The sequence below is a fragment of the Physcomitrium patens genome, chromosome 3 (genome assembly GCF_059467195.1).
Source record: "Physcomitrium patens ecotype Gransden chromosome 3, ASM5946719v1, whole genome shotgun sequence".
NCBI lineage: Eukaryota > Viridiplantae > Streptophyta > Bryopsida > Funariales > Funariaceae > Physcomitrium > Physcomitrium patens.
In genome coordinates this window covers 10,792,068-10,818,030 of record NC_143412.1, presented here as the reverse complement: position 1 = coordinate 10,818,030, position 25,963 = coordinate 10,792,068, and the positions used below count along the sequence as shown (strand labels likewise).

Genomic DNA, 25,963 nt, shown 5'->3' with positions numbered 1-25,963 from the left:
TAGAGTAAAGAGAATGAGAATGTATAAAGAGAATGAATGAGATCTTTAAATCATAGTTGATATTTGGATTTTATTAAAATTTCAAATAGGTAATTTTTGTCAACTCAAATATATAATATTAATGGCCTTTTTATATGGAGATGTTAGAAAGATGTTATGATTCAAACAACAATTTTTTTAAAAATAAAATAAAAAATAGTAATTTTGAATAATTTGGTAATATATTTATTTTATAGATCTAATTTTTTTGGTCAAGTTATAGATTTATAGAAGTTATATGTATATATATATATATATATATATATATATATTTCTATCTATTGTATAAAATAACTTCGATATAAGATAAAGAGACAAAAATATATATATTTTGATTGGATGTTGAGAAAGAAACTTTGAAAACTTGAAGAATACAAGAACATAGGAAGTGATTGGAACTGTGAAGATTTCTAAGAACTAAGTGGTTAAAACGTTAAAGACTTTTTATTAACTATTTTTGTCCTACTTTTATTTTCTTTTTCATTGTCATTAGTTAGATTGCTTACTATCTTTATTCTTCTACTTTCTCATTCCTTCTTCAATCATACTTTGCTTTTTTGATCAATGTCTTTTTACAGAGGAGCTTCTTTGCTATGGAACAAAATTAAAAAAGAAGATCACAAGATGAAAAAATTGTATTGGATTAGTACAAAGAAATGCAATTATAGATGATATTCTTTGTAGAGAAATCAAAGAGAAAGAATAGAAGCAAAATAGAGGAGTAGAAATATACTCTAAAAATACTAAAAATAGATATTCTAGCTAATTGGATTAGTTGTTGCTTTCATTCATCTTCTTTCTCATCATTCCTATCTAAGTTGTACTTTGCTTTTTTGATCAATGTATTTTTGTAGATGAGTTTCTTTGGTATGTTTACTAATATTGCAACTACTACATTTATAGGTTGTAAGCTATATTAGCTAGGCAATTCTCTCAGCAATGATGTATCTTTCAAATGTAAAGGTGAAAGAGGTAGGTGTGGAGTTGATGATGAGTATAAAAAATAAGAACTTGTTGATGAAATCAAGAGTGATTTTAATGATATTTAAGGTGCAATTTGATGGATATCTATAAGATTTGATTAATATAGAAGCTAGAATGGTAATTAATATATTATTGACATAGATAAAAGAAAAGAAACAAGAGTTGAAATCCAATATGATTTGAGGTACTTACCTTGGCTATTTTGTTCTTATAAGTGTGAACTTTTATTGAATGTGCTAAAAAAAGAAAAAAGTGATTGGTGCTATATTATACAATGTCTTTAAAGTTGCTATTTGAAATATGCCATGGATTCAAAAAAAATTGACAAGTTACTTAAAATACTATACAAAGAAGTATTGAAGAATTGTACTATTGATTTTACTTTAATAAATTGGACATCAAAAGATCCACCAACCTTCTCTATTATATTATGGAGATGCAATTGTAAGTAAAGCAAATTATTAAGTAAGCTAATAATTCACACCACTTGCAAAAAGAGAATGCTACAAAAATCAAGTATACATTCATGAATGTATTATGCAATCTTGTTTATTATTTTGCTTACTTATTTTACAAACAATGAGATTGAAAAAGAGTTTGTTATTTGAGTGCTGGTAATTGATGTTAATGTAGTTATTAATATCATGTTTTATATTGCAAAGTATAGTAGCAAGTTGAGAATATGCATACATTCTATTATTTCAAATTGTTTTGCAGTAGTTGGACAATGATTTTGTCTATTGAATTAATTTCCTTATCAATCAAAGGCAAGCTAAGCCAATGCCATGGCCAATAATAATGACAACTTTAGAGAGCTTAGTGAAGATATATTTCTTTTTTGGACATGCAATCTTATTTACCTATTATAATTTTATTTCTTATAAAAATAATGCTTACAAAATAAGGTAATTTTGTTATAAAATAAAAACAAAGTGATCAAATCAACAATGTACCAATTCAACCATGGTATAAGAATTAGATGGAGTGGAACTAGTATATGTTATTCCAACAACAACAAGAAGAGATGAGAGAGGGAGGGGACTAATAATGCACATGTATACATGAATGAACATTGCAATTTCTATTTGCTGCAAAAAAAAACTTCTACAAGTAATTGTGAGGTGATGAAAATTAAAGAAGAGAAGAGAGAGCTATAGAAGTAAGAAGAACCAATACATCACTAAGACAAAGCACATAGAGAAGAATAAATAGAAAATGGTTGCAAGCAATTGATTAAAAATCTATTGTGATTGATTTAAATTTTATATTTGAGTTTGTACATGAGATGAGTTATTTACAAAGTTTCTTATTTGGAGGAATAGATGCTTTGCCACCCTTGCTTTAGTTGATACTTTATTAAATGATAAGAGTCTTTTATTTGATAATATTTTCTTGATTGAGGAAGTGAGATAGAATTCAGCCCAATGGTTGATAAGAAAATTGATGCAAAAATTACAACTAGGTTGTTTAGAAATTAGTTCTTATGAGAATAACTTTTTGTTTTGACATTCTATTTTATGTCCTGCTTACATAACATTCCATGAATTATATTCATAATATTTTCTTATTGTGTATTCAAATCTTTTTATAAATATTAAATAAGTTGGTAATATCAATCTAATTATTTTCAAATAGTTCTATTGACAACTAGATTTTAATGATAGTATGATTTTGAGAAATTTTTCCAAGCTTTGTTATGAAAATACATGCACATGTCAATATTTTGAAAGATATTATACCAAAATATAATAAACATTATCAAATTAGAAGAAAAAATTTCCTTAAATGATTGAACTTGAATACAAGCAAAATAATTCATGACTAAATATGATAGCACAAATCTATTTAAAAAAATTTGATTGTTGTAGAAAGATGAAATAATTGATTTTGTATTATTAGAATAATCAAAATCTTATATAATACTTGGTATAATCCAATATGTTACAATAAATAATTAAAATTTTATATAGTATCTTTGTCTCATATACTCAATTAAAATTTATCCAAATTAATCTACTTGATACATTAAAGAATAAAAATAAATATTTAAACATACAAATTATAATGACCAATGTTGAATTTTTTTTATAGTTTATATCAATAAACTATAAAACAAATAATTTAATCAACAAAACTTAATCATCATTGTTTGTTCTTTGATGCTTTAAAATACTATATTCATCTTTAGATTTTGAGAGCTACAATGTACTTAGAGAGACAAAAAAAATACATTAGACTAAGTTTAGGGAGGCAAAAATAACACACTAGACCAAGTGAATTGTCAGATGTCTTATTATGTTGTTGCAAAATATTATTCAACATCAAGGACTTTGTAATGGATCATGTTTGGTCATTATGCAATTGACTGATGAAGTTATAAATGCATGATTATTACTTAGAGACTATAGGGGGAAATTATCTTTTCTTTCAAATATAACATTATGTCTTTGTCAAGGATATGAATCTTGAAGAAAGAAATCCCCAATATAATCTTTTATTACTAAAAAGAACTAAAAATTCACTCAAAGATGATATAATATTGAACTAGAATGGCTATTGCCAAAAATAAGAAAATTAGAAAGTCTTGAAATAAGAATAAGGATTAGAAAATTATTGACAAGAGTGAAGAAGGCTTCACTCTTGCCTTCATATATTCTCTTAATTAGGAGTTATATGGCAATGTCCTATAGAACTTCCAAAATATGTTGGCTTTGTAAGACACATATTTTAACTTGTAAGGTAAGTTTTTTATATATGTGCCATATAGATAGCTTGTTCTACAAGCTATCAACATAAAGGTTCACTTATTTACCAAGTTTCTAACCTATTAATCAATTACAAATACATGTAAAGTCAAAACAACATCTATAAAGCTTCTAAGAAGCTTTTTTAGAAGGTAATATGAAATTAATTTATTTTTTATTTTTACTTACTTTTACTTAATTATATAGATATTTATTAGAATATGTATGTATATCCATAATTTTATCCTTCTTTTTAGAGATGAATTCCATCAGAAGCACTCATCATATATTGATGAAATCTAAGATGCCACAAATTATATTTGCTACATACTCTGATCTTTATTCTCTTTGAAGATGGTTGATAGGTTCTCTCAACCATTAATAGTGTTCCATACTATAAGGAGAAGACCACCTTATTATTTGATCATTGTTGAAGCCTTCATAACTTTCTTCAAATAAAACATTTAAAACATTATCAAGAGTTGTTCATATGTCTAATAAAATCATTAAACATTGGGAGTCTCTTTTAAGGTCGTGATACCTAACACATTATGTCTTGCCATCTATTTAAGGAAGGACATGTTCTTGAAGATTTTTATCTTAATTATGTAGTCTAGAAGGTTGTGACAATTACAATATCTCATCTGATAAGTTAGTAAGCTCTTGAATTGAATCTACTAGAAATTAGTGTTCCATCTCTTTAGTATTACAAATATACAATAGCTACCAAAAAAAGATAGAAAATAGAATGTTATCTTTCTTGGATCTTGTTTCTTTTATAGTAGAGATTTGTTATTCTTCATCTTGATTTTGATAGATGTCATCAATGAAAAGTCTCAATTCTCTTTGTTGTACTTTCAAGATTCTTTATTATCTCCTATGTGTGTTCATTTATATCATATTTGTGCAATGAATAACATATTCTAATCTATTTTGGTACCACCTTGAATTTAAGACTCCTTCTACCTCAAACTTTTAATTATTTTTTACTTCTATAAGAGGAGATGATATTTGTCTTCTTTTTGAGATATTCACTATGTTATATTGCTCAAGAAGAGATACATTGTCATGTGGCATGATTTACAATTTGAGAATACACATGATATCTACTTGTAGACAGTTTAATTTTAATATATTAGCTAAGCTTCAATTAAGTGATTTATTCCAATTTTAACTTATATACAAAGTTTTGGCTCTCAAAACCAAATAAAATACAAAATGGCCCAATTGTAGCAAAACCTCTTAAAAAATATTTTTTCTGCAAGGAATTTCTTTTTTTCAAATTTTAGAAATTCATATCTCTTGATTCAACCATTCAATTTCTTTCAAATTTTTTTATATAATCTAGCTATTATTTTTAATCCATAATATAAAAATAATAAACTATAAAATTACTACTAATCTTCTTGCATCTTAGAAATCCTAGCAGATATTTTAAATCCTAATTTATAAGCACCTAAGTACTATTTTTTTCATATCTCAAAAATTCAAAACTCAAATGCCACAAAAATTATATATAAAGTTTATTAACATGACTATAAATATTTCTAGAAATTTTGAGCCAAAATATTATCAAATTGCTCAAGATATAGCTCAAAATACAATCACTAGTGAATCAGATCATATACTATCTTTAAATTTGTAAGTGATGATTTCAACCTCTAATATCTCCTTTATTCCAACTTAAAATCCATCAAATAATATTCCAAAAGTGTAGCCAAAAAAATGCTCTCTCCAACTCCAGTTGCTAATTCTTTATTACTTTTTGTACACGTGCATTATGTCCAAAAGAGTGACAATAGGTACAAAATCAATACCTTAACTTTGAGCGTTGTCGTATTACATGCTATCTTGCTTGAGAACACGCCGAGCATTTGGTTGTAGGAGGTAGTATGGTGTTTTGCTAGTATTCAAGCAGTCTATTAGGTTCTTGACTACCCAAATACAATCTATATCGGATTGCAATGTAAAAGCTTAATTCCAATATAAAATGCCTAGAGATCCTATATAACTTCAATTTCTTTTGTTATTTTTATTTTATTTTATTTATTTTATGTTTTTTATTTTATCTTTATCGTTAATTACCTTAATCCTAGACCGTGAACTTTGACAAGCTGTGATCCTCAATCTGTCCTTCCAACTTATTGTGAAATATCTATCGCTAGTGTCTCTGCAAGCCCTTTTGAATGCTCAAGAAGTTCCAGTTTAACCCCGCTTACAAATTGTGAGGCTATGCTGCAATCCGCACCGATGTCCCTTGGCCGCTCGCCGATGTTCCTCTTATCCCTATCGGTAGGTCCCCAGTTATGATAGAAACCCTAAACAACCCCCAATTTGCCAACTCCCAATACCTCTTTAAACTGTTGGCAAATATCCTCTATCCGTATAGTCAGATTAATACAACCACACATGCATTTAGTATACTCAACCTTCTAGACAACTCTGAATTTCAACCACAGAAGTATCTCCCATTCCATCAACAATCAAGAATACCAGCCTTTCCTCTCTTATCAAAAAATCCAGTTCACCAATATAACACTGACTTTCAGCAATCCTCGTCTCAGTCTCTCCAAAACCCTATATATAAAAAAAATTCCAATTCTCCATCTTTTTTCAAAAGCATGAAGCTAGCTCTCCGATCTAAAGCCCCAATTCTCGAAAAAAAATCCATTTCTTAACCTACCCTCTTCTTTTACCTTGAGAAGATCCTATTCTTCTGCCTTGGACTCCCTGAATTGGAACAGCCGACCCCCCGCTTTCTCCCCCATTTTCACCTTTTAGAGATCTTTTTACAGAAAAGACGTTCCCAGAACAGCACAAAGAATGGAACAGCCTGAAACGAAATCGAAGCCCCGTAATTGGACCGCATTGGATTGCCCGACCAAGTCAGGTCTCATACTAGGTAAGAGGCCCATAATAGGACCTGGATTAGATGTCTTCTGAAATTGGATCCAATTGATTCTCCGAACCAAGCTCACCCAACATTGAATTGGTCCTTTTCCTTCCTGTTGACTCCCATTACTAGAATCGAATGGAGCATTTCATTATTAGTGAGTATGTCCTAGTTGGCTGTAATGGGGTGACTGAACCTGGCCTCTCAATATTTGCATTGAAATTGGCCGTCGCTTCTAACATCCAAGGTGACTAAATATTAATAAATCTTCTTCATTTATATTTTCATCATATAAACGTGTTACAACATGACAGTGTTTATATCTCTTTCATATAAACTCCAAATTATACTAAATTTTTACCAAAACTATAGCCAAAAATCTAAATTTGTTGATCTTAGTCTTCAAAGCTCAAATGACCTTAATAAAATAACCTTAATCTCTAATAAGACTTCAGGCAACTTCCTTGAAGTCCATTGGGTATGATTTTTGGCCAATATGAATAGAGATTTTCATCATCCATCTCCATTCATCCATATAGATGCCCTAATTTCTCTTTTTGTTACCAAGATTCTTTTCCAATTCTTTTTCTAATATGATTTATATAATATATGTTCTAAATACCAAATAAAAGAAACAAAATAAGACTTCAAAGGTCATCAATGTCTAATAAAAGTAACTTTAAATATGTAAAAGTTATTATCAACCAAAATTAATCTTAAAAGCCACTATCAAAAGAAAATAAAATTATATAAATTCTAATAGTAATTCTTTTAAACAACCTTCTTTTAAAGTAGTAATCTAATTATATCTTATTACCAATTAAAATCCACTAACATGACTCTTATCATGTTATTTAGTAAATTATTTATCAAACATGTAAACACAATATTTTTACATGATAGCTTAATCACAACTTGACAACAAGAAATGTGGAGTGGATTTTTATAGACTACGGTAGATATAATTGATAAGCAACAGGATTGATATATTTACTAATAAGAAAAGGACCAAGCTTACAATAGTCTTATTTGTCACAAAGACAAGTAGTCTTGATATTACAACAAAGTAACCATACTTTATCACGCATGTTGAATTCTGATTTTTTTTTTTACAATAGCCATATGCATTAATCTTTTGTCATTCTTGAGCTCTCTTTAACTAGGCCTTTATTATTGTATATAGCTCTAACAAACGATTTGTCAAATCTTTTGCCGTAGGATTATCAACTTTTAAAAAGTCAAAAGTATTAAGTTATGGATGATAACCATAATTGATAAAAAAAAGTTTTTTTTGGATAGAAAAATGTACCTAATTATTATATCTAAACTCTACCAATGATAAAAAAGAGTTTTTGAATTATCTTAATGATAATTGATGGTACATCTTAAGTACTACTTCTAAATTTGATTTACTTGTTCTATTTGCCCATAAGTTTGAGGATGAAAAGCTAAAGAGAGCTTTATATCCATCTTTAAAATCTTAAAGAGGATTTTCTAAAATCTTGATATAAATTGAGTCTCTCTATTCAATATAATGTCTTTATGTAATCTGTGATAGTAATAGATATTTTTTTAAAAAAAACTTAGCTATTTTTTTACTTTTGATAGATTTTATACACAATAAAAAATGTATTATTTTGGTAAAATGATCTATTATTATAAATATAAAATCATATAAATTTGAGATTGGAAGATCCATGATAAAAGCTATAGAAACAAAAGACCATGGATGTTGTAGAACAGATAACGACTAAAGAAGTTCATAAGGTCGATAGCAAGGAGATTTGAATCTTGAACAAATATCACATGATTATACAAAGTCTTTGACTGCCTTTTATATTTGAGGCTATCAAAAATTTATTGAAATTTACTCTAAAGTCTTATTATATCAAAAATATCTGGCTACTAAAAAGTCATGACAAGTTTGAAGAACATGTAATTGTGACCTATCTTCTAAAATGTATAATTGTTCCTTAAAATAGAGTAGATTGTTCTTAAACTTAAACTTGGAAGTACCATGAGACTTAAAAGAATTATTCTCAATATTATGGATAACAAGATCAGAGGACATACTTGATTGAATTTGCTTAATAAAGGTTGAATCAACAGTTAATGTTGATTTTATTGTTTGAAGATAAAAATGCTTTGATTTTAAGAAAATTATTCTTTCTCAATCAAAAGATGCATCTTCTTCTTTTGATAGAAGATAAGAATGTCTTGAAAGGTCATTTAACAAATCTTATTATTTTTTGGATTGATAAGTGATTTTAAAATCAAATCTTGATAAAAACATGCTTCAACAAGCTTGGCGACAATTCAAAACATGTATCAATATAAAATAGTAAAGATTCTTATAATCTAAATATATATTAACTAGACTCAAGGTACTTTCTAAATAATGATGCTATTTTCAAAATGAATCCACAATTACAAAGAGTTCTTTGTTATGGATCTCATAATTAATTTTAATTATTGAATTTTTTTTAGAATGGAAAGCTATTAGATGGAGTTTGTAATCTGCTCCTATTTTTGATAATACTATACCTAAGGCAAAGTTTGATGTATTTGTTTCTATGAAAAATACCTTAGAAAAGTCAACATAATATAAGATTGGTGCAAAAGTACACTTCTTTTTTTTAAAGCATCAAACAATGCTTTAGTTTCTTTACTCCATTTAAGTTTGTCTTTACAAGTTAAATGTATAAGTGAAGCTGCAACTTGAAAAAAAGTCTTGATGAAATTTTAATAGTAATTGACAAAGTCCAAAAAGCATTATGCATCTCTTATTATTCTTAGAATCTTCAAATCCATGATAGTCTAGACCTTCTTCGGATCCATCATTAGCCCTTCATTACAAATGATATATCTTAGAAAGTCAACTTAAGTAATGTAGAATATACAATTTTTTTAACTTGACATATAATCCTACATCTCTAAATTTTTGTAATACATGACAAATATGAACTTCATATCTTTCTATGTTTTTAAAGTAGATTAAGATATCATCCAAATAATAGATGATAAAATCATCAAGAAACTCATAAAAGGTATTATTCATTAGATGTTGAAAAGTAGCTGGTGCATTCATAAGTCCAAAAGATATGATATTATATTCAAAATATCCATACCTAATTCAACACACAATTTTTCATTCATCTCTTTCTTTAATACATATCAGATTATATGCTCTTTGTAGATCTATTTTTGTATAGATCTTTGCTTAATTGAGTTGTTCAAAAAGTCATAAAATCAAAGATAGAAGATACTTATTTTTGATGATTATCTTATTGAATCTTTCATAGTCTATACACATCTACAAAGATCTATCTTTTTTATTTTTTACAAATAAGATAAGAGCCATAGTTAGAGATTTAAAATGGTGTATGAAAGTTTTAGCCAAATTCTCATCTATGTATTCTTTAAGTGCGACCAACTCATTTTGCGATAGGTTACATATTGGTTTAAATAATAATTGAGCTCTTTCATGAAGATCAATGGAACAATCATAAGAATGATGCTTTGGAAGAATATCTACATTCTTTATTTCAAAAATGCCCTAAAAATCTTAATATTAGATAAGAATACTACTTGACGTCTTCTTACCATCAAAAATAGGCATGGTACATATAGCAAAAGATAACCCTTCTTTTGTGGCATGCATGAAAGCTCATGCATCTACTAATAAGGATTTGGATGTATTAAACTTATATATTTTTACTTGTTTGATGAGATTTTGAATTAAACTATGAAAAAAATTAAGATTATAAAAAATCCAATTTATTTGAGGATTATATTTTTTTAACCAAAATAATCATAAAATAATTGGATTAGACAAAGATCTTATTATATTAAATATTACTATACTATTATGATCTTTAATTTGCTACATCTAAAGAAATAATTTCATACATAACATCTTTAAAAGATAGCAAATAACCATCTATGACTTCTATATGTATAAGTTTAGTTTTCTTAAATAATAATATCTCTTATTTTTTGACAAAATCTTCATCTATAAAATAGGTTGAGGCTCTTGAATCTAAATAAACTTCTATTATAAAACAAAGTAAGATATCTGAGAAGAAAATAGGATCTTTATTAGAAGTTATGCAAGATTTTAGTTGCATTGTTCTATCAAGGATATGAATCTTAAAGAAAGAAATTCTTCAACACACTCTTGTATCATTGAAAGGAACTAAAAAGTCACTCAAAGATGATATAATATTCAATTAGAATGGTTATTGCCAAAAATAAGAAGATTAAGAAGTCTTGAAATAAAATTAAAGACTAAAAAGGCATTGACAAAAGTGAAGAAGGCTTCACTCTTGCCTCCATATATACTCTTAACTAAGAGCTACGTGGCAATGTCCTATAGGACCTCTAAAGCGTATTAACTTTGTAAGACATATATCTTAACTTGAAAAGCAAGTTTTTTATATATGCACTACATTATTAGCTTATTCTATAAGCTATCAATATGTGATTAACTTATTGACCAATTTTCTAACCTATCAATCAACTACAAATACATATAAAGTCAAAACAATGTCCATGAAGCTTCTAAGAGGCTTCTCTAAAAGATCTAATGAAATTAACCTACTTTTATCTATTTTTACATATTCCTATTTAATCATATAGGTATTTACTAGAATACCTATATATGTTTGTGACATTACCTCGTCTTCTAGAAACAAGTTCCACAACGAGCAATCTTTATATGTTGAGGAAATCTAAGATGTGGCAAATTGTATTTTCTACATATTTCGATCTTTGTTCTCTTTGAAGATGGTTGATATGCCATCTCAGCCATTGATAATGTTCCATATCAGGGCAAGAAGACCACCCTATTATTTGGTTGTTGTTGAGGCCTTTGTAACTTCTTTGAAATAAAAAATTTGAAATATCGTCAGAAATTATTCCTACATCTAATAAAATCACCAAATATTGGGAGTTTCTTCCAAGGTCGTGATACTAAACATGTTGAATCTCGCCATCTATTTGAAGAAGGACATGTTATTCTTGAGGATCTTCATTTCAATTTTGTCGTCTTGAAGGTTGTAACAATTACAATATCTCATTTAGTAAGTTCATAAATGAAAGCTCTTGAATTGAATCTGTTAGTTATTGATTCTCTTAGTTATTGATTCTCTATCTCTTTAACTACATAGAAGCTACAAAGTAAGATAGAAGATAGAATGTTATCTTCTATTGGTCTTGTTTCTTTTATAGCAAAGATTTGCTATTCTTCATCTTGATTTTGATAGATGTCATTGATGAAAAGTTTCAACTCTCTTTGCTACATTTATAAGATTTTTTGTTGACTCCCATATGCATTCATTAATATCATATCCATACCAATGAACAAGATATTCTAATCTATTTCGGTGCCCTCTTGAGTCTAAGACTTCTTTGACCTTAAACTCTTGATTATTATCTATTTCTATAGGAAGAGGTGACATTTAAATTCTTCCCAAGATATTCAATATCTTATACGGCTCAAGAAAGGACACATGAAATATAAGGTGGATCTTCATAGACTTTGGTAGATGTAATTGATAAGTGACATGATTGATTTTTTCACAAATAGAAAAGATCTCAACCTATGATAGTCTAACTTATCACAAAGACGAGTAGTCTTTATATTGCAATGTAGTAATTATATCTTGTCACCTATATTGAATTGTAGTTGCTCCTTACAATAGGCATCCATGTTGGTCTTTTGTCATTCTTGAACTTCCTTTAATTGTGTCTTCATTGTTGTATGTAGCTTTGATAAGGATTTGGTAATAATTGATAAAGTCCAAAAAGCATTGCATATCTCTTACTATTCATGGAATCTTCTAATCTATGATAGTTTGGACTTCCTTTGAATCCATCATAAGGCCTTTATTGGAAATGATATATTCCAAAAAGTCAACTTGATTAGTATGGAATACATACTTTTCCATCTTTGCATAAAATCTTGCATCTCTTAGTTTTTGTAATACATGACAAACATGAACTTCATGCTCTTTTGTGTTCTTAGAATAGATTAAAATATTGTCTAAATAACAAATGATAAAATTATTAAAAAATTCATGAAAGAAATCATTCATTAGATGTTGAAAAGTAGCTGGTATATTTGTGAGTCCAAAAGGCATGACATTATATTCAAAATGTCCATACCTAATTCAAAAAGCAGTCTTTAATTCATCTTTTTTTTTTATGTGAACTAGATTATATGCTCATTATAGAGCTATTTTTATATAAATCTTTGTTTGATTTAGTTTATCAAGAAGTCTTAAAATCAAACGTAGACGATACCTATTCTTGGTGGTGATCTTGTTAAATCCTCAATAATCTACACACATCCACAAAGATCCATCTTTTTTCTTGACAAATAAGATATGAGCATCAGTTAGAGATTTAAAATGGCATATAAAGTTCTTAGCCGAGTTCTTATCAATGAACTCTTTGAGTACATGCAACTCATTTTGTGATAGGCTATAGATTGATCTAAATGGTGGTTGAATTTCTTCTTGAAGATTGATGGTATAATTATAAGGATGATGCTTCGAAAGAATATCTGCATTCTTCTTTTCAAAAACATCTTAGAAATCTTGATACTGGCTAGAAATATCACTTCATATCTTCTCACCATCAACAATGGACATGGCATATATAACAAAAGATGGCCCTTCATTTGCAGCATGCATGAAAGCTCTTGTACCTATCAATAAGGGTTTGAATATACTAGACTTATGGATTTATACTTACCTAGAAGAACCTTGAGCTAAACTATGGGAGAAATCAAGATTACAAGAAATCCAATGTATGTGAGGGTTATATCTTTCTAACCACGATAATCTTAAAATGATTTGATTAGGCTCTTTCTAACCAAATTAGAAGTAATTTCAAATGATAGTCTATTATTTTTTTTAAATGTTTCAAAAAAGTCAAATTATTTTTTAAAATATTGAAATTAAAGATATAATACATCAAAATAATATAAAGCCACATGTATATTATATTTTATTTTCTTTTCTATTTTTTCTTTTTATATTTATAAATATATTTTAATTTTGATAAATCAATAAAAATAAAATAATTATTAAAAAAAAAACCAATTTAAAGAGTTATCATTACCAATGAAAAATAGAATAGAAGTATAATTAATAATATTTTATTAGTAGAATATAATAAATCTATTTTAATAATTTAAATATTAATTTTTTACTAAAAATATTTTTAAAATATTAAAACTTATTATTTAGGTAAAAAATAATTTAATATAAAATTCTAATTATTAATAATTTTTAAAATTTAATTTTCTAATTAATATACTCTTTCTTTTAGTTTTTTATCCAATTTATTAAAAAAATAAGTGTAGAATTCTAGATATTTTTAAGATTTTAAAATAGTATTGCATTATTGAAGGTCTATTTGTCTTTATTGATCTTTTCTTTTTAAAACTATTTATAATATATATATATATATATATATATATATATATATATGTATAATAATATATTATATTTTTTAAAAATTATAGATTTTTAAAGCATACATAGAATTTTCTGTAAAATTAAATAATAATTTTGTTATAAAATATAAACAAGAGAATTTTAAAACTCGTCTTACTTGTGATGTATCTTTTTAACAACATTTTAAAGATAACTTATTTTATCTTAATTTAATTAAATTAATTACATGATCAAAATCTTTATGAATACTTACATATTATGTAATCATATACATATATTTTATATTTTTATTTATATATGTTCTATTAAAAGTATATCATATATAATTAATATTATTTTAAGTTTTAATGTATTAAATTAAATAGATTGTTTTTGAATTATTAAAGTTATTCTAATATCTATATTTGTTATAGGTTTAAATATTGTTAAATTTCATAGTGATAACAATTTAATTACTCTTACACTTTAATTTACTAAAATTCTTAAAAGCTTAGTCATGATTTTAGGTTTATTATCATGTGTTAATATTAATCTATATTTTAAAATATTGCACGACATTTAATGCTATCTAACAGAATTAATATATTTCTAATTAAGTTTTTAAATATATTTTACATCTACTTCTTAAATTTATTTTTAATTAAATACTAATTTTTTTACTTTTAAAAATATCTATAATTAAATATAAAGTTTTCAAAAGTGGCATGTAATGGATAGTAATATTTTTTAATTAATATAGGTAATTGAATTATAAGATGTATTATTATTAATATTATTATTATAATATTTTCTAATTTATAATCTTAAATTGATTAGCTATCAATTTTTTTTACTTAAAATTTAAAGATATGTTAATTTTAACTTATATAATTGAAGTTTTCACAAAACATTAATTTTGGGTATGTATAAAATAATTTGAATTGGTAATTTTTTAAAAGATTAAATATAAATTTTCTTTCTAATAGATATGAAAAAACTATTATGCAATTATATATTATTATAATATTTAATATATTATATTCAATATTTAGTTTTTATTTTAAAATTATATATAATTAGGTATAATAATTTTTTAGATCAATAAAATTAACATAAAGTCTTTATTTTTTAGTAATAAATATTATATATACTTTTTTAAATTATATAATTAATTAAACTTAAAAAACATCAACAGCAAAAGACGTTGAAAAGACAAGAAATAACTAACATTTTAGTCATAATAATATTAGTATTAGTTTATCTTTATTTTATTTTTAGAAAAAATATTCAAATTTTAAATATCTATTATATTATAATAATTTTATTTTATTATAGATAAAAAATCTAAATTTAGATTTATAATATAGAATCTTATATATATTTAAAATATCATATAAATAATCTAAAATATTTCTTCTATAATAAAAAAAGAAAAATGTTAAATATACCAAAGTATTTATTAAAATTATCCATCCATCATAATTATCACGAAAAAAATACAAAAAATTTTGGATTCATTTTTCCATTACTTGATCTATAACTAATAAAAGCCAACCACATTCATCATGATTATCATATTCTTCAACAAAGGTGGGTCTCTTTAGTAAAAACATGGATCTATTTTACATTTTCTTAAAGAAAAAGATTGATGCTTACCATAATATATAATAAAGCAAAAAGAGAATACACTAAAAATATATATATATATATGTCAAAAAATTGCTACAAACACAATAAACATCACACATGCAAACAATAAGAAATATAGTATGATTTCCCAATCCAAAAGAAGAAGAAGCCAACTTTTTGAATAATATTTGGATTTTTTTATTTTTTATTTTTTTTAATAAGAACCATAGCTAAAGACACTTGTTGATTACTTTCAGAATCATAATTTTAGAATCCTCCAAAAGTGAATAAAAAGAGACATCAATGGAAAAAAGTTCCCCTCTTTTATCAAGGCATTCTCCTCATCTAATGCTTTCTAATATTAGATCCCAAATGCAATGACGGAATGTTGCTCCTCTAATCCTCTCGATTCTATTCTTAGGTTCCAAATGCAAAGAAGGAGAAAACTTGGAAGAAAGAGAGAGGGTAAGCAATGAATTAGACATGGGAGGTGGGGGTGGGGCTTTGCATTGGCGTTGCCGTGGTGGGCTTCCCTTTCCTTTCTTTCCTTGTTGAGATTTCGAAGCATCGATAGGAAGGGAGCTTGGCGATGTCATGGAAAAGGTCACTAGGGCCCATGACGAAGACGACGACATGACCAAGACATGGCAACTTGCAGCACCGATCAAAACTAGCAGCCCACGATGTCGACAAAATTAGCACCCACCACGTAGAGAAAAATGTTTGAGTTTTGTGCTGTCTTTTGGCTTGAGTTCTTCTTCTTCTTCTGCTTATCCTTCCCGTTTCTTATTTTACCATTGTTGCACTCGGCTCCCATAACCATGTAAAGACGCTTCGGAAACTCTGCTGCCACGTTGACGATAGGTCGGCAAAGTGGAACTCCAAAGAATCAAAAGGCGTTTCATGAACAAGTCCATGGTGTTGACTCGATGTAAGAAAGCTTCTCGGGGTCAAGGATGCTGGGTGATGGTGTTAGTTGGCCTCGGTCATGAGGACATGCAATTACTTGGTTACGAGGACATGTAAGTACAAGTTCGGAGTTGGTGGGAAATTTTTGGAGTCTCATAGTTTTGGTCAAATCGTGCAGAAACGAATGACTTAGACCCAATTCTGTGGGTCCAGAACGACGACGACCGATATGTGGGTCTCCTGAACATGCAATTCACTGATAGATTCACTAACGTATAACTGAAAAACGTAATATAGACATGGCCTCTCCGTAAATTATATTGACGGTCCTAAACGCGATGGCGACCTTAAAAAATAATATGCAATGTTATAACTTCTGTTCAATCGTGAAACTGTTAGATGATTGATGCTGACCGCATACACTGAAGGTCCTTTCAGCGCTAAAATATTAAGTCTTGGACTGATGAAGACAAGATGCACAGCGCAGGTGATCCCATTTGTGGAATCCAGTCTCGTTGCCCATTGGTTCGAGATCAGGATGCCTTGCAGGGTAGAGGTTGCCTCGATCGGAACTCTTTGCCCCAATTACTTACTCGCAGGATAACACTTCTGACCGCATGTCATGTCGACAGCATTGATGCGCCTTGTCACAATCTTCTCGAACATCCGCTTCAGGCTCCCCAACCACAGCCAACATCCAGGAGTCGTCGACATGCGTAGATTCCTCGAATCGCTGAATGCACAAAAAGTGTGACTGATTATTCGCATTTGTTCGCTCCGGAGACGGAGATTCCAGAAGGTACTGATACAATCACTAAATCGTGAACAATTCCTTCTATCAAACTGCTTCTCCGGCAGATCCATGGGACCCCTGGATGCATGACGAGACATGCTCGGATTAATATAGCTTTGTCCAGCTCGCTCCATGTATCTTGATGAGAGGACGTTGCAGACACTGTTGGTTCTCTTAGTGAAGTAAGGCACTGTCTACACTAGCTATCTTCAACCAAGTTGTATCACACAAACCCAAATCAGAGCATCAGAGCTTTGGGACTTTTTCGTACAGGTTTTTTAGAGACACATTCAGTTCTGAAGCCCCGAATGAAATTAGTTAGTAATTGCAGGAACTTATTAGCCTCAAGTGTTGGCATATCTTGGTCAAATTTGTTACACTGCACAGAAAATGTATATCCCAATGAAAGCTATAATGCGTGTATAACAGTTAGGCCTAAAAATTTAAGAAATCAATTGACCACCATTTCACTTACAAACTGAGAACTCAAGAACAAGAAAATAACTCAGGAATCGGTCGCCTTTACTGGAGAGTGAACACAGATCCAACTGAAGCGAAGGGTTTAAGAAGGCGAGTGTATCACCGCACTTTCATCTAATACAATGCATCAAGCCCTTTCTGCAACACCGAGTTGATCTATCCCGGAGTGTCCCCTACCTCATCCGGAGAGTGTAAGAAATAGCGACTTCTTTAGCAAGAATACCTAGCAAAGCCGCACACCTCGACACCTCAGTCACTACAGCTCCCTGACGGAGATCTCTTACTCTTCTTGTTGACATCCTATAGTCTTCGTTGGAAAATAAATGTCAATATCAATAGTAGTTGGGAAGCAATGTGTGAAGGTTAATTCAATGCTGTACATCGATAGGAGAAGGCACGCTACAGCGTCAAAACGACGAACTTGCCCACAAATTGTCGACGTCAAAACTGCGCTCCTGGGTCGGGTGGAGATAAAGGTTGTTGGAATTATCCAAGATATTAAAATGTACGACAATTTAGGGGCTCCCCAGTCTTGTCGTCAGCCATTACAACCTCAGTCACTTTGCACTCTAACACGTCTTGCCCAAGCTTTGCCCCTGCAGCTTTGAGACCACGTAGGGAGGCAGCTTGGTTGAAAAGATTGATGACAGGCAATTTTGAAGCTGGGGGCAACTTCGAGTTCGGTAGCAAGGGGAAGAAATCCTCCTGATCAAGCATTGGTAATATGTCGAAGTCAGACTCAGAATTTCTCATTCAGGAAACAATGAAGGTTGCAACAAGTTGAAAATGACGACGGCAGACAATTAGATTCCAGGTTGATGGAATAGCACCAAGCCTGAGGTTTCACGGATGAGATGACCGAAGCTCAAACCTGCAAGAGAGGGACGATGAAGTCCATCGGGTCGTGCTTGAGGTTATTAGTGGCAGCACCAATGTGGGCGCCGCGCTCCATGTGGTTTGTGCTGAAACTTGTCTGGTTGGGAAAGTTGGGGTACAACGTAACATATCCCCGCAGGTACATCATATCGATCAGGAACTTCTTCCACGATGCCTGTCAGTTCAGGAGCAACCATTTCAATCCACAAATAGTTGGAAAATCCACCAAGAATTGGGAGTTTCTACAACTAAGTGCATCCTGATAACCCCCCACCCAACAACCTTGTTGATGACTGACAATAACGCTAACGTGACATGATTGGGAATGTTTGTCTTGATAAAAGCTGTAAAAAATGTCCCAAGAACTGACCTGCCATCCGTTAGTCCGGGACTTTGGAATCTGGACAGGGTTGGCCTTAGCATCCTCTGTGAAACGCATGCCCATGTACTTATAGAATTCACGCCACCTCTTAGGCATGAACAAGGCTCCCCAGCTGCAAGGCAATTGATGCAAGTATGGTGTGTTCGGATGAACTGCGCTGAAGAAATCGGTAGCATTCCAATGTGGCCTCTCCTTCACAACCTCAACAACGCGTGGGGTATAAAGAGCAATGGCGTTGAGTTCCGGAAGGTGAACATTGGGGTTGTAATAATATTGCAGGGTGGCGTACTTGAGCCACATGTAGTAATACGGCGAGACTTCAATATCGTCCTCGAGTAGCAAACCAAAATCGTTGTCTGAGGCAGGATACCTGCAAATACAATGGAGTGTAGAAACCGTTGATCAGTGTCCGACCAGATAAAGTAACAATTATGGATACTCAAACAAACAGAAAAAAGAATCAGAGAAAAAAAAGGAAAAAAAGGAAAAGAAAGGGTAACGGTCACATCTGTTAAGGACTGTCAACGAATATGAGATTGGAAAAGTGTCGGCATGTCAATTACCAGCTCTCGCTGACAGCTCTAATAAGACCTCCTCGGATAATGCGCCGCCTCACAATTTTCTGGCCATGAGGCCAGTTGAACGAATCAATTACGTAAAGAGTGCGGCTGTCTACAGCAACGTCCATGTTGAAGGAAATATCAATTGTGTCTCCAACGTAGTGTGCATTAGTCAAAGATTGCAGCAAGCGCTGAAGAGAATCGGCTCTGTTCTGGGTAATAATGTTAATTTGAATCCGCATTTCTCTCCAAACTGTTCAACAACCACAGCACACGTCAGCTTCTCTCAAAGGTAAAGTAGTTTTTCTTAAATACATGTCCGTGTTTGTTGCTATTATAGCAGTATTATTCCTCAAAAATTCCTGATGTGGAGATTCATCGATAACGAGTTAAAAGGAATGAAGTCAACCATACACTCGGATTTCTTACATGAGAGTGAAGCAGGTGGAACTGTCGCAATCCACAGCGAGTGTTTGAACGAGGACGGAGGAATCTGTACAAGCGTAGTGTTGGTGCCTGCTTGGCTCCTGGCCAATTTCAAGGCATCCGCAACGGCAGACGGCAAATTGCTGACAGTAATCAGGAGAGAGGGTGAGTGTATCTTCATCAAACCACGCATTGAAGCAGAAACTTCCTGAACGATTGGTGTTTCGGAGAAGCCCTTGTGAATAGTACCCACCTGCGCAGGTACACAGTTAGACCCTCAATTTCACATAATTACGAATTTGTAAAAAGTTTCAGTGGTGGGAACCCTAACAACGCCTTAAAACTGATTCAGGTCCCTTTAGTGTCTTTACCTCGAGATCAAACACTTTGAATCTGCGATCTTTGCATTGCGATGGGTTCCAACCTAGAGCTTCAGCGGCTTTCTCACAAGGGCTAAACTGCCCTCCACTAACAACTAAGTAGGCCTTCCTTCCGAATGTACTACGGAACTTCAGCAGCAAAGGCGCCATTACTTTAACGTCGCCGATGCTGTGCGCGTACAAAAATGCGTCGCAGCGTTGAGGATTCATTTCCGCCCACTGGGTTATATAACCCCTCGAGAAGGTTCGCCACCATTGATTGTCCCGGACCTGCAATTGCACCAACAGAATAAGAGACTAGCCATTGCAGGGTAAGACTGTCACTGCGCGGGAGACCTGAAGCAGTATTCTGCAAAATTAGGATCATTCATCACAATGGCAACGAATCTCCCTTACCTCCACAACATGTTTGTGAATGACAGTGGTCTCGTTGACTTGAGCGAGACGATGCTCCCTGTCTCCCCAAGTATCCTCGTCGTTGGGGTCAATAGGGACAATGTAAGAGCCGTGACCATGATATTTTTGAAGCTGGTAACTGAGGTGGAGATCCTCGCCAGTAGAGAAAGTTGGGGGTGTCTCAATGAAGATGGTTTTTACCAATTCCGCAGACAGAAACCAACCGCTTGACAAGAAATCGACCTTCACGATCCTATCGATGACGATGTCGTAGGCAGGGTCCGGCAAGTAAAGACCTGCCTCTTTCGCCCCTGCCTTGCGGTAACTAGGAAAACTGAAATCCTTCTGTCTAAATGGCAGGATTCGGCCAATGCTACCCAGCACTGAATTGCGATACTTGTCAGTTCCTGCAATGTGAGCAAAGATTTCGAGCACTTTTCTCCCGGGAATCATGTCATCATCCACCAAGTAGACAAAATCCGCTCCATTCGCCTGCAGAGCAACCAAACCAGTTCCAATTGAGAGCTGCAAAAATATATGCATTATGATCTAATGATAGGCAGGTGTCTCATGGAACCAAAAAGCTAGTTGGTTCCCATCTCTTCTAAACTGTACCTGCAAAGCTAGCTGAAACCTTCCATAGTATCTGTAATCATATTTCGACTCGATGATGTTGATCCGAGTGTCGTTGTAAGCTTCCACGATCGTCCGTAGAGTGTCTGTCTGAGGGCTCCCGAAAGCCACGACCCAGACTTCGTGAAAGGGAAGTGTTTGACCAAGCAATGCGTCCAGCTGGGCACACAACGTTTTCCGTTGGAAATGGTTCAGAATTACTGTAACTTTAGCATCGCGGCCGGTCGATGGCATGCTCATGAGCTCTGCTAAATCCTCGCACCCTCGCTTTTTCTGTTGAAACTCCATGATCTCCCTGCAACCATTTTGAGAAACAAATCAAGGCAGGGTCGGTGACAAAAGTACAAGTTTGAAGCAGCCGTTAGCTGATGATAAAATGTCACCGCCTCCCTTCACGTGACGAGGGAAGTCAACGGAAATGCAATCAAATTTATCATATGCAAAAGAGGATCTCCACATTCTGAACAAGACGGATTTGGAGTTGTCCTGACCTGAACAGGCCAGTCTTGATTTCGATCATCTTGGTGTTGTTCGACTTCATTTGCGGAAATGCAATCTCCTCTGACTCGCACACCACCGACTTCGGCCGCTGCCGTACTTCAAAGACAGTGGTGCGCTGAACCTCCAAACCAGGATTCTCCAAGACTAATCGAGAGCCTTTGTGTGACGTTGTCGGAAAGATTTTCCCAAACTGGTCAGTCCAGAAGGACGTGTCCGGCTGCATTTTTAAATCAGGCACGCTAGGACTCATCCAGTACAGCAAAAAGGTGGCGTACATGGCGAAGGTGAATTGCAGAACAGTGAGCAGAAATGCGAGGCGCATGGTGCCGTTGCTTCTCCAGGAGGACCTTCCCGCTAGACTTGGCCGTCCCGTCAGAGGAAACTCGGAAGGATCCGAGAAGAGCTTCCCGGGCGTCGTAGCGGTGTCTATGAACGGGGACTTCATTATGATGTGGGAACTGTCTTCAGAATCGGAGGATTGTCGCTGAGAGGAAATAGGCATTCTAGAAATAGGAATCATCCAACATGCGCTACTGCTCCTGCTAGATGTTCTCAAGAGTTAGAATAATGGCTGAATTTCCATGAGAGAGCCCTCGTTGTCTCAGGAGAATTCACTAACTACCACTCCGTCCTGTGGACAAGATGGACTCTCTACTCTTAAATCCCGTAGATCGAAAGTAGCAACAAAAACTTGCTGTTGTTCACTGAACTGTCTGGTCTCTGTGTGGGAAATTTGGAGCAACTTCAGCATAATTCGAAGGTCTGTAATCTCCTACATGCTATACGAATGTGACAGCCGCCGCAGCAATCAGACTCGGGCCACAATAGAAAAAGTAGCTAGAGTTTGACCTACGCAAAGTGATAATGCTTTACTCCAGAAGCCCATGGTTTATAGAAGCTAGAGAGGGGTGGTACACTTCTAGAAAGATTCACACATTGCATAGCATTGGTGGGCAAATGCTGCAAGTACGAGAAATCGGACTCCTCCCACTCACAGGCTCGCCAAATTCCACACAAACTTCAACTTCGGCGTTAGGATCAGACATGTAAAGATGGCGCAGCCAGCACTGCCCACGAACGAACACCACAATCCGACAATGCGATGCCAAAAACAGTACAATGCGGCTTCAGTACTCTTATTGTGTGCACCCTTCTCACGATTCCGACCGTAATATGAGCTTCGTCGACATTTTGGCAAACCTCCTACTAAGAATGGAGAAGTAAGCTACAACCCACCCACATCAAGTACTCAACCCGGCACCCGATACAGAGTTGCCTGGAGGTCGAATGTAGCGACCAACAGCTCACAAATAGATCCTGGTGCGCATTATCAGTACCCCCTCAATCTAGTCAGTAAACTGCAGGAGTAAAAGTAACTAGGAGCAGCGGTGAAATGAGTGGCTTCATGACAAGTAGCACCACGCACTGATCCATGGTCCATCGATCTACTCAACTACTCCCTCCTGGACTTCGATTCTGATGGAGACGCCGTCAGTTTCGCCGTCGACTATGTAAAGTACCAGTCGCATCTAACTACGTAGACGCCGCTCGTACCCAGATCTATACTGTTGCGACTGAAAGGCAATTAACTTTCAGTCCCCAGAGATTTGCTCAAATCCCATCCGTCCATAGCTCTGGAATAAAGCGTTGCATGGTAAATAACAACTTTGCAAACTTGGAACGCTAGCACAGTAAAACAACGTGCATGTATCAATTCTGGACAAGACTTCGTGACATCTCTGGCTTCGACCTCAACTCGAGTTGCTTTTATTAGGACCTGAGGGAAGGCCTCAGTTGTACTCATGAGGGAAATAGTAAACTAGACGGACCTTGTGCACATAAACAAGCAATTTTCGTCCACCCACGCGCCTGACGCAACACTCTGTCTGCTCGACACAACATGCTTGTTCTACATTTAGAAACTTCTCAAATTAGTGCTCCTATCTCAGTTACAGAGTCTGGAGTTTTTTTAACACCAGACATCCTACCGACGACTTTCGGGGAACAGTGATTCGCTTATTTATTATTACTATCACTACGATCGACTTTTTCTTGAATGCATTTTCACTCTGACTCTGAAAATTTACGCGAGTCCACTGCAGAAACCACCCGCTAGTAGTAGTGACTCACGGCCTAAATCGTTTTCACTCGTGAAGCGAAAACAAACTGAGCAATAAACAAAACCAAATTATCTATTTCTGCATTAATCGGTACATCAGTTGACCCTCCGCTGTTGAGCGGATCAAGACTTGTCAACTCCTTTTAAATTGTCTGACTTACTACTTGTAGTGGTTCGTGTCGCATTATGAAAATTTCCCTCCAGGCTGTTCGTTTCGCAAATGCCCGAAGGGCTTAAATATATATATCAAAATGTCACTAAATTCAAATTCAAAAATTGTACTAATTAAAATCAAATTCAAATTCAAAAATTGTACTAATTAAATTCAAATTCAAATTCAAAAATTGTAGTAATTAGATTCAAATTCAAATTCAAACAAATTACTAATTAAATTTAAATTCAAATTCAAATTTACTGACATAATTAAATTCAAAAAATAAAAATAAAAATAAAAATAAACACACACAAGTACATGACAAAAAAAAAGGAACAAAGATTGAAAGATGAAATAAATGATTTATTTCTTGGCTTTTCCAATAGTGATGGTAATTATATAAGAACTTGCATAAAAATGCTTTTGAAGTCATAAATTGCAAATTTGTTAGAGTGATTTAAAAAATTTAAATCAAACAAGTGTATTATTTAATTTTCATAAGTGATTTAAAAAATTTAATGAAAATTAAAATATTAATTATAGTTTATTCTAAATCTTATAGATTATATAATCATGACTTTTATATTGCATCAAATATTAGCTTGGAGTAAAATACGTTATTTTATTTAAAATTTTAATTATTAGGTCTAAAATGATACTAACATTGATTTTAAGAAATTATTAGTCTAATATAGATAAAATTTAGACATCTTTTATTATGTCAAGGATTTTTTTAATATTTGAAGTCATTTCAAAAAAAATAAATATTATTATAACATATTGTTCTTATGTAAATAATATAGATAATATTTCAACATTAAAAAATAATATTTAAGAAAGTCACTAATTTAAAGCAAGAATATAATATGTCAAAGTCATGCATTAACAAAAACCAAAGACTCTTAAAACAAAGCTAAGAACAAAAAAAAAAATAAATAAATAAATAAAATTAGAAGTCTAAAAAATGCCTCATTATTTCTTCTATATATAATATCTAAGTAGGAATTATGTGTTGATGTTTTATAGGACCTTAGACATCTATCTAACTTGTGATACGTATGTTTAATTTACAAGGCAAGTTTATACATGTGTACTACATGACCAACTTGTATTATAGGTCACCAATATGTGTGACAAATGGCCAAGTTGTTCGCCAAGTTTTTAATTTATCAATCACCTACAAATACATAAAAAAATCAAATTTGTATCTACAAAGCTTTCAAGTAATTCTTCTAGATATTATTAATTTTTTTTTATTTTTACTTATTTCTATCAAATTCCTGGAATCTAAGTAAATATGTATGTTATATATATATATATATATATATATATATATATTTAGAATAGTTCTATAAAGAATAATAATCAAATATTAAAGAAGTCTAAGATACAAAAAATTATATTTGTTACATACTATGCTTGTTATTTTTTTTGTGGAAATTTGTTACAAATCTTGAGATATTATCAAAATCCTACTAATAGTTTCAAATCCTTGCTTACATACACCCATGTGCAATTTTTTTCATATCTCACAAATTAAATATTCAAATACCATAAAATTTTGTTATATAGCTTCTTGACCTAATAACACACACTTTTGGATATTTTGATTCAAAAATTCAT

General features: G+C 32.0%; 1 protein-coding gene across 1 annotated transcript; it reads right to left on the bottom strand.

The window, feature by feature from the left end:
- Positions 1-17,934: 17,934 nt before the first annotated feature.
- On the bottom strand, positions 17,935-23,359 carry LOC112279382 (uncharacterized). The gene is made up of 9 exons (XM_024513771.3): positions 22,058-23,359; positions 21,549-21,861; positions 20,934-21,425; positions 20,529-20,807; positions 20,161-20,410; positions 19,735-19,984; positions 19,160-19,541; positions 18,785-18,964; positions 17,935-18,618 (listed from the first exon to the last, which is right to left on the bottom strand). The coding sequence occupies exons 1-9, from the start codon at positions 22,585-22,587 to the stop codon at positions 18,412-18,414; spliced, it is 2,883 nt and encodes a 960-aa protein (XP_024369539.1). The 5' UTR covers positions 22,588-23,359; the 3' UTR covers positions 17,935-18,411.
- Positions 23,360-25,963: the final 2,604 nt, after the last annotated feature.